We start from the raw sequence: 10,306 nt of genomic DNA, 5'->3' as shown, positions 1-10,306 counted from the left end.
AAGATTCCCAATAGCACCCCCAGCCCCCTATGCACATAAAATGGCCTGCTGCAGGCCGGCTTCTCCAGGGGTGCTGGGAATACTTGAAGGGCTGAAGACCAGTGGGAAGCAGAAATCACTGGCCCGCCCACATCAACACCAACCCACCCCTGCTGGATTGGGAGAATGATTTCCAAGGGTCTGGAACCTGCCCTTCCTAACTTCCAGATGATTCATAAACGTTAAGGAGCACTGTGCCAGAGAAGAGGGGAGGACTTGGCCATGACCATGTTCCTTCTCAAGAAACTGAGAAGGAAGCAATGGGAAGAGATAGGAAATGCCCCGAGGAGATTTTTGTGTATGGTTTTGATCCAAACGGGTAAACTTGTGACCTATGTACTCACCAAATCATTTAATGTGAACTCACCGTGGACTCACAGAATCTTCAAATGCATTATTCGAAGAGAACATTTATGAAATAGAAATTTAGGGGTCCTTGGTTTGCGAAAATCTTAGAATCATGATCTTGGAAATTCTAACCTCACGATGCTAGGTATTTGGTCTCGGCCACAGGAGTAGCTTGATATTAACAAAGTTTGAGAAAACCATCAGAATTCTAGAAGAATGAGGTCACAGACACAAGACACTGAAGAACAGAAAATCCTGAGACAAGAAGGCTTTTAGCCATAGTTGTTGCAGCTTAAAAGTAGAGGATCATAAAGTCATGGGACTAATCATTACAGCATATAATCACAAACATTAGAAGAATTATTGGAATCAGATTATTTGAACTACAGAATAGCAGATCCAGCACTAACATTTTAGAATTAAGGAAGGAGAGAACTGAGGATTTACAGGATTCAAATTCTTCCAATCAGACATTCCTAAACAGGAATTCAAATTAAATAATATATAACTTAGAGTGGAAAAAATAAAAAACTGGAGAAGTGGCAGCTTCAAGAGTGGCATCGTATTTTCAGGCACAAAATCTTAGGTCCCCGTTTTTTGTTTGTTTTGTTTTGCTTTTAAGAGACCTGGTCTCCCTTTGCTGCACAGGCTGGAGTGCTGTGGCTACTCACAGGCACAATGATTGTGCACTACAGCCTGGAACTCCTGGGCTCAAGCGATCTTCCTGCCTTAACCTCCAGTAGCTGGGACTATAGGCTCCCACCACCGTGCCTGGTTTAGTCCCAGTATCTTAATACATAGGTTTTTAGACTTTGACTAGAAGCTTAAGTCAAAGGAATATAAGCATAGTCAAAGTTAGACTCCCAGTCTTGGAATCTTAGAATTACAGGATCGCAGGATCGCATTCTCTAGATTTATGGAATCACGTTAGGACGACGGTCGTCCAGAATTTAAAATCTAGATATCTGAATCTCAGAATCTTGAAAGTTACTGAGAGCCACGAAATCCCGCATTAAAAGGTGCCTATAATATAATCCAGTTAAAAATTTTAAAATTTCAAGTTTTTCCTCCTTTGTAAAAACGAAACAGGACGAAATCTGGGTTTTTTGCTTCTCCATTACTTGGGAAGAAGGAAACCAGGAGTTTTGTTTAGCGAGTGTAAAGCCCCTCTCCCTTCGTTCGACCAACCCTCTGCCGCAGAAGGTTGTCAAGCAAACGCTTTGAGCGTTTCCACACACCGGGTCAACGGAGCGAGGATCTGGGCTTTGCCTCGCTCTTCCGAAGGCAGCTGCCCAACGCTTGGCCGGGCTTAGCCTGCCCTCAGCTCACCGCCACGAAGAACGCGACTAAAACCCTGGAAGGCATGCCACCCGTTACTGGCCAGAACTCTCGTCTTGGGATCTCCCACACTCGCCTGGCACCACCCTCCGCGCGGCTCTGCACCCACAGCCCCGGCCCGCCCCCCCCCCCCCCCCGCCCCGGAAAGCTGCGTCCGGGCTGGAGCCATTGGAACCCGCGCCAAGGCCCGGAATCCTATGGGTAGCAGGGGCCTCGGAGATCAGCACACGCCCTCCAGCTGCTATTTAACAGAGTAGAACACTGAGGCCCTGCGAGGGGACAAGGACAGGCCCTGGATCTCCCAGTGAATGGCCAGGGAACGAACCCGGGCCAGAGGGGCCGCGCCGCGAGGATCTCAGGTTAGGACCAAGTCCCGGCTCAGGGACAGCAGGAAAGGAACTCAGAAATTGGACACCCATGAAGCAAACGTGTCCCGACTGCCCGCCCCTTCCCCCGGAGACGCGCCCACCCGGCCACCGCTCTCTTCCCACTCCCCCATTACCCGCAGCCCTCACTCCCCGCTGCGGGAAGGGGCTGCTTGGCTGCCTCTGGGGGTCTTCAGAGCTACCCTGGTCCCGGGGGATTGGAGGAGGAGGTTACCTATCCTGCGTCGTCTTTAATCCGTGCACCACTATCCATCAAATAGAGACAGATCCTGGGCCTCTCAAAGACGGATGATTGGGGGTGGTGATTGGCCTATCCCTAAATATCTACCACGCAAGGACTCTTGAGAGATCCAGACCCCGGTACAGTCGAGGGACCTGGGGCCCAAAAAGGGAAAGCGGCTACCTCTACCACACAGCTGGGAAGCGCAGTCCTAAAGGAGACGCAGGTTGGAGACTCCGCTAAGCGGAGAAACCGCAGTGGGGCCATGGCAAGTCACCTTCCCTTTCGGGCCTAGGAATACTCATTCGAAAGATGGGGGGACTGGAGTGCCGAGTGGCTGTGGCAGCCACGATTGGGGTTTGGAAACCATCCTGAAAGGCCCTGGGAGCCAGTCTCCTGGAACTTCTCCGTCCCCATTCCCACAAAAACCAAGCGCCCTCTCGGCCAATTCTCACCCTCTCAGGACAAAAAAGTGAGATGAGCCCGTCCTTTCACCTGCGAGTCCAAGCCCTTGGCAGAGGCCTGAAAAGTCCGAAAACTCCGAGTTCGGGCGCTGAGGTCTCCCGAGCCGGTTCCTGAACTCTCCGGGCCTCAGTCGATCGGGGTGCGGAGGGGGCCGACCCGGGGGATCTCCAAGCGCCCTCCCCGCCCTGACGTTGTGGGGCTCCTACCGCGCCGCCACAGCTGCTCCTACCTGGGGAGGTGCGCCCGGGCCCCGGGGGGCGGGCAGTCGGGGGGCGGGCAGGGAACCGGTGCCGCCCCACGCTTCCTGGCGCCTTTAAGGAGGGGAAGCCGGCGGAGGGAGGAGCCGGTCCCGGTGTGTGCAGGGGAGCGCCTCGCCAGCGGTCCGCAGGGCTGGAGACCCACGCCGTGGAGAGGACCAGCCTCAGGTCGCCCCGCCTGGGCCAGCGCCCCGACCTCGCTGCCCCCGCCTCGCCTCACTGCCCGTGGCGCTTACCGCCGCCTTGGCCTCGGGGGCAGGGCATGGGCGGCCCCCGCCAGATCGCCCAGCGCCAGTACTAACTGCCCTCGCTCTGGCCTTCGAGCCTGAAGCCTCTTCTGCGCGCACAACCTAGGCAGTAATCCTAAACTAGCGGGCACCACAGACCAGCTGCAGCCACCCCAACCCAGGGATCGCTTCCGGACCCCTTGACCGCCCGGCACCAGCGCGCAAGGGACACTTCAGCCGGCGACCAGAGTCCAGTCCCGGTCGCGAGGCCACCGCCGCTGCCCGCCTCGAGAAGCACCACGCGGGCTGAGCCGTCGGCTGGCGGGTCACTCCCGAGCCTCTGTCTGCACCGCGCCAGCCCCAGACCACGGACGCTGAGCCTCCAGCGCGCGCCAGCCTGGGCCGCTGGGCTCTCGGGACCAGCCCGCGACGATCCCCTGAGCTCTCCGCAGAAGGCCCGAGCGTCCGTTCCGGGGACACCAGGCCCGCCCCCGCCCCCCGACAGCCGCGGGGATCCAGAGCCCGGGGGTGCGGGACGGCCGCGCCATGACTGCCGAGAGCGGGCCGCCGCCGCCGCAGCCGGAGGTGCTGGCTACCGTGAAGGAAGAGCGCGGCGAGACGGCAGCAGGGGCCGGGGTCCCAGGGGAGGCCACGGGCCGCGGGGCGGGCGGGCGGCGCCGCAAGCGCCCCCTGCAGCGCGGGAAGCCGCCCTACAGCTACATCGCTCTCATCGCCATGGCCATCGCGCACGCGCCCGAGCGCCGCCTCACGCTGGGCGGCATCTACAAGTTCATCACCGAGCGCTTCCCCTTCTACCGCGACAACCCCAAAAAGTGGCAGAACAGCATCCGCCACAACCTCACACTCAACGACTGCTTCCTCAAGATCCCGCGCGAGGCCGGCCGCCCGGGTAAGGGCAACTACTGGGCGCTCGACCCCAACGCGGAGGACATGTTCGAGAGCGGCAGCTTCCTGCGCCGCCGCAAGCGCTTCAAGCGCTCGGACCTCTCCACCTACCCGGCTTACATGCACGACGCGGCGGCCGCCGCAGCCGCCGCCGCCGCCGCCGCCGCCGCCATCTTCCCGGGCGCGGTGCCCGCCGCGCGCCCCCCCTACCCGGGTGCCGTCTATGCAGGCTACGCGCCGCCGTCGCTGGCCGCGCCGCCTCCAGTCTACTACCCCGCGGCGTCGCCCGGCCCTTGCCGCGTCTTCGGCCTGGTTCCTGAGCGGCCGCTCAGCCCAGAGCTGGGGCCCGCACCGTCGGGGCCCGGCGGCTCTTGCGCCTTTGCCTCCGCCGGCGCCCCCGCTACCACCACCGGCTACCAGCCCGCAGGCTGCACCGGGGCCCGGCCGGCCAACCCCTCCGCCTATGCGGCTGCCTACGCGGGCCCCGACGGCGCGTACCCGCAGGGCGCCGGCAGTGCGATCTTTGCCGCTGCTGGCCGCCTGGCGGGACCTGCTTCGCCCCCAGCGGGCGGCAGCAGTGGCGGCGTGGAGACCACGGTGGACTTCTACGGGCGCACGTCGCCCGGCCAGTTCGGAGCGCTGGGAGCCTGCTACAACCCTGGCGGGCAGCTCGGAGGGGCCAGTGCAGGCGCCTACCATGCTCGCCATGCTGCCGCTTATCCCGGTGGGATAGATCGGTTCGTGTCCGCCATGTGAGCCAGCGTAGGGACGAAAACTCATAGACACATCGGCTGTTCACACGTTCCCCGCAACCTGAGAACGAACAGGAATGGAGAGAGGACTCAACTGGGACCCACGTGGAAAAGACCGAGCAGGCCACAGAGGCTCGGTCTCCCCGCGCACAGCGTAGGCACCCGGTGTACTCTGTAAACGGGAGGAGGTGGGGCGAGGCAGCCAGAGCCCTTGGACTGGCACAGGGACCCTCGATGGAGCGAAGCCCTCAAACGGGATGCTTTCTGGTATTCTATCGGGGAGGGTCCTTGGCGGTAACCAGAGGGCAGCGTAGTGTCAACACCAGAGACCAGGATCCAAATTGTGGGGAATCAGTTTCAGCCTTCCATGTGCTGCCGGAACTCGGGCCTTTTTACGCGGTTCGGCCTCTAGTGCCTTTAACTGCGTTACTACAATAAAAGGCTCCGGCAGCGCCTTTCTTCTTAAAGTGAGGAGGACAAATTTGCAAAAGAAATAGGCTTTTCTTCTTTTTTAAATTGGAGAAATCTCTGCTCTGGTTGACCTGGGCTGGTTTTCCCTGTCTCTGAGAACTTGAGACCTAGCTCCGAGTTGAACTGTGCGTCAGCACTCCAGTCCCATCACCTGAACCTTCAGTCTCCCCCATCTGTTACACTAGAGGGCTGCAGGACTCTATCCACCGCCCCCGGGTTATCATTCAGGGCCCCATCATCTTGGATGCTGCCCTGCGTATTTGGCAGCAATGGTGGGCCACCCAGGGCCTCTGAGTAGCCACCCAAAGCCTAGCCCGCTGTTCTAGGGAACGGAAAAGAGTTCATGGCCAAGCGTCTAACCTAAAGTCCCAGGATTGGCTCCAGGCAGCAATTATATCATAACTTATTGAACTTTTGAGCAGGACGTGCTGGTAATTTCATGGCTGTTACTGCCCAGTCATAAATCTGGTTTTCCATTATAAGGCAGATAGAAATACATTCGTTCATTTGTCCACTGTTTCTTGTCATCACGCAGCCCTGGACCCAAAGGGTGAACTAAAGTTTAAGGAGATGAGAGGACTCAAGGAGCCCGTTGGTGACGCCTTTCAGTAGCTGGGGAGGGCTCTTCCATCCCCAGCACCCCCTGCTACACCTCAGCAGCCTCCCCCATGCAAAAAGGAAAGAGAAAAATTAAGTTAGGGCAGTCAGTAAAGTGAGCTTTAGAAAGAAACTGGAATTTTAACTTCATTTTGTATCTTGCTTAAGTAGCAGGCTCACTAAAATTAGAGAAAGTCCAATAACTCTCCCCCTTTCCCTTGAGAAATCTTTAAGTTTCGATTCTGGAGCAAAAACTTTCAGCATTAAATATTTCAGAGGCTCCATTCACAGCTTTCAGATAAACTGGAGTGTTCAGATGGACTGTTTTAATAAAAATCTTTGAGCAAGTGAGTTATGGCAAGAGAAACTCAGCCTCTTTCTGTATAAACTTAACAGGGAAGGGCTGGGGTGTGAAAAAGAAGATTGTATGAAAACCATTGGTAATTTTTATTTTTTATTTTTGGGACTGCACTATCCTGTTCACGAAGACATGTGAACTTGGTTCAGTCCAAATGGGGATTTGTATAAATCAGTGCTCTCCATTAGAAATATGGTGCAAGCCACATATGTAATTTTAAATATTCTAGTAGCCACATTAATAAAGTAAAAAGAAACAGGTGAGGTTAATTTGAATGATATACTTAACCCAACATATCAAAAATATTATGATTTCAACATATAATCAATGTAAAAATTGAGATGTTTTGCTCTCCTTTTACATGAAGGGTTTACAATTTGGAGTGTGTTTTACACTTACAGCTTCTCTAAATGTGGACTAGTCACCTGCTAGGTGTTCAGTAGCCACACTGTGTTGTGCAGTGCAGGTCTAGGTGCTGGCCCTTCCTGGCTTTGGTGGTGGTACCTGGAAGCACTTGAGCGCTGACCCTGCCACCCGTCGGCCCAAATTCCAGACCCAGCCTTGTGACCTTGAAGAGTGCAGGTATTGGGCCGCCCTCCTCTCCCTAAGAATCTTTGCAGGTATGGAGTTCAAGGGTTCTCCTTCATTCAGCTAGACAAGCTGGCTGTCCCAGGTGCAGAGGTCAGGATGACTTGCCTGGTTGAGAAGAATGGGAAAGTAAGAGTTCTCCACCCAGGAGTTTTGTTCTGGGCTGCAGAAGAGCCCAGGCGTGGGACTGGGGCTGGAGAAGGCTGGTTTTTGCCCTTAGTGCCAGAGTTGAGCCTTTCTCTGTTTCCTAATGGGCAAGTCCAGTGCTTTGACAGCACCACTAATCTTAAGCCAGTCCCTTCTCCTCTCGGGTCGTCATTTGTGAAATGGGAATTTGTGACTGCTACCTCAGATAATTTTCCTGAAGTTAAACGAGAGGAGAGGTGAAAAGCGCTTTGTAAACTGTAAAGCGCAGAGCACAGCAGGGCTGAAAGGCTTTAAATAAGCGCTGCCTTGTAACAAAGCCTCCTGGAGTGTCATGATAAAGCCCCGGGAAGGAGAAAGACAGGGTGGGAAAGAGCGGACGTTTTCGTCCCCCATTCTACTTGTCAACTTGCGGGACAGGTAAGATTGTGCCAAAGGCGAGGGTCAGCATCAGGAGAGAGAGGACGCTGCGGGGAGGGACCTGGTTGTGTGCTTCAGGTGCCCCAAGGGACACGGAGACGCGCGAGGGTTGGGATCAAGGCGTTGAAGACAGAGCGACAGCCCTTCTCGGCCTCCCACTGGCCGACGACACCAAGAGCTCGCGCACCGGCCGGGCCAGGTGGGAATGGGCGCCGCGCAGGGGAGCGAGTACCTCGGAGACCGTGCGCGCCGCCCGGGGCCTCATCCACAGCGGGGTCGCGGGCGGCCCCCTTAGCCCCCGTGACTGTGGGATCCTGAGAACATTCCGCTGTATGTCTTGGAACCTTCGAACCCTAGGAATTAGCAAACCCCTCCCAGTCCCTCATCGGGGGGCTCAGAGACTGGAGGTGCCTTTTTTATTTTTTTCTTCTTCATTTTATGAACACAGAAAAATCGTTTGTCCCTCTCCGGGCCCTGCACCCGCCAGCGTCGTGTGCAGGCGTCCCCAGGCTGTGGATAATTAGACACGTTCTTCCCGAATTGCCCAAGGCTCGTTAGAATTCGCCCTAGAGCTGTATCATGTATTTTCTTTCAAATTAACTTTGCTTGCAATTAAGCTTAGGGAACCAGCAACAAAAGCAAACTTGGCCCGAGGTCGTTCACCGCGAAAATGGATTAGAGAAACTTCTTCCCCGATTTAAGGGGAAAGATTCCTGCGGCCAGCGCTTTGGGGAAAGTGCCCCGACCGCAGAGGCGACGACAGGGGAGCAGGAAGCTGCTCACTGTAGTCGGCGTTGGCGGCAGCGGTGGCCTTCCTCATCTGGGCGATGTGGGCCCCGAGAAGAGTAAGGATAACATCCTCGAAATGACTTCTGTACGGTTTGAGCCCAACTGCACACTCATGACTTGGAGCTGCCCTGTGGAGTTACAGTTTACCAAACACATTCATGAACATAATCTCATTTACTAAAAACTTTGTGAGAATTTTCTTTTACTAAAATTTTTTCTTATTACAAAATCAGTAGTGTTCATTGTTTTAAAAGAAATAACAGGTAAGAAAAATAAAGAGGGAGGGAAATAACAGCAAAAAAAAAAAAAAAAAGGCTGGGGGGGGGGAACCCATAGTTGGCCCAGAGAATGCGCAGTTAACGCTTAAGTATATATCTTTTCTGGAGTTTGTTTTTGCTTTTGACTTTTCCCCTATACAGGAGGCCTGAGTCTTCACTTTGTCACTAAATTGCTGTGAGGTCTTGAACAAATTCCTTCTGGCATGGAGTGGGCCTGTTTCCCCACCTATAAAACTGGGTGCAGGTCCCCTTTTACCCTTTCACATTTTCTAACGCCTCTTCTTTTGGTCACTTGAATGCAAGATGCACTTCTGCAAGGGCCAGGAGCAAGGCCTGGGGGCAAAGGGAGGCAAGCCCTCCCTGTTGGTTTACACAAGAGATGGAGGTCGGCTGCAAGGACATTCCCTGGGAGCTTGCTAGAAATACTGGTTCTTTGGCCTCACCCCAGACCTCCTAGACCAGAACCTGCCTTTCTATAAGACCCTTAGGTGATTCCTATGCCCTGGTCAAAGAGAAAGAACTTTGAAAAAATGTGTTATTGAGATTAGAGATGCCAGAATAACTTCTAGAAGCCTCCTGTTTCTGGCCCGGAACCCCAGCTAGCACTCCAGCACTGTCTTGTGGCTCTGACCACAGAGAGCAGAGAGGGCAGGGTGGCAAGGGGACAGAGCTGGGGTGGAGTGCTTCATCTCCTCCTTTGAGTACTTTCTGAGTCTTGGAATCCTAGCCCCTAGACTGTACCTCATCTCCTGTTTCCAGCTGTATGGGTGACTGTGACAATGACATTCAACAAGAGTATATCTGAAAACATCTTGAAAGCTGGGGTGACAGAGCCAGGGCAGGAAGCCACGTCCTGATTTCGGGCTGAGGCACTGTAGGGACCTTGGGTTCAAGCTCTATACCCTCCCTTAGCAACAGTCAATTGCCTGAGTATAGAATAAACTTTGCCTCTGACCCCTCAGCTCCAGCCCCAAGTCTGAGGTAGTTGAGGGTTTAGGAGAAAAATTAAGCTTTCTGTTCAGGACACAATGGCCAACTGGAAGGGTTCCCTGTCTCCAAGTCAGTCTGGGCCAAGGGATCCTCTAGTAAAAGCCTAAGGTCCTCCTCAGTGCCCTAAGGAACCCTCCCCTGCCTTGAACACATATGAGCTTGACTTTCTGTGTGTGCTCAGCCTGTTCCTGAGGGTAGACATGACAAGATAGCTGGGGGAATATGTCCCTGATGAAAAGCAGTTCAGACAGGGGCATGTACCATGAAGGATGGGGAAGGGGCCCAGATTGGGAAAGCATGTTCCCAGGATCACATTGCACCACATGGGGAGAACCAGGATTTTCATCTCATTGCTTGTATAAGTTCCCAATAGGAATAAATAGGAATATTGTGAGTGTGTGTGGAGCCTCCATAGAGCCAAAGAAGAGGTGTGTGACTTGCCCAAGATATGACAGTTACAAGTGTCCAAGCTGGACTAGAACCTCTGCCTCCCCCAATGGAGACTGCATTTGATTATCATCTTAATGAAGGTAATATGGAAGTAAAAGTAATCTGGTGAGGATGTGAAGGTAGGGGCTAAGGAGTGGGGATGGACTGCAGCTTGAGGAATGGACTTACCTGTTAAATAAATAGCTTAGAACTACCTCGAGAGAAAGTAGTGTAGTTAGTGCTCCTCAGGCCAAACTAAGCAGTGAACAAAATTTTAAATGGGATGGACAGGCAGAGTAGGGGC

General features: G+C 54.4%; 1 protein-coding gene across 1 annotated transcript; it reads left to right on the top strand.

The window, feature by feature from the left end:
- Positions 1–3,136: 3,136 nt before the first annotated feature.
- On the top strand, positions 3,137–9,149 carry FOXE1 (forkhead box E1). The gene has a single exon (XM_057303176.2). It carries the CDS (start codon positions 3,827–3,829, stop codon positions 4,940–4,942), a length of 1,116 nt encoding a protein of 371 aa, XP_057159159.1. The 5' UTR covers positions 3,137–3,826; the 3' UTR covers positions 4,943–9,149.
- The last annotated feature ends 1,157 nt before the right edge of the window (positions 9,150–10,306 follow it).

This window comes from Pan paniscus, chromosome 11 (genome assembly GCF_029289425.2).
Source record: "Pan paniscus chromosome 11, NHGRI_mPanPan1-v2.0_pri, whole genome shotgun sequence".
Lineage (NCBI taxonomy): Eukaryota > Metazoa > Chordata > Mammalia > Primates > Hominidae > Pan > Pan paniscus.
This window is presented reverse-complemented; position numbering and strand designations above follow the sequence as displayed.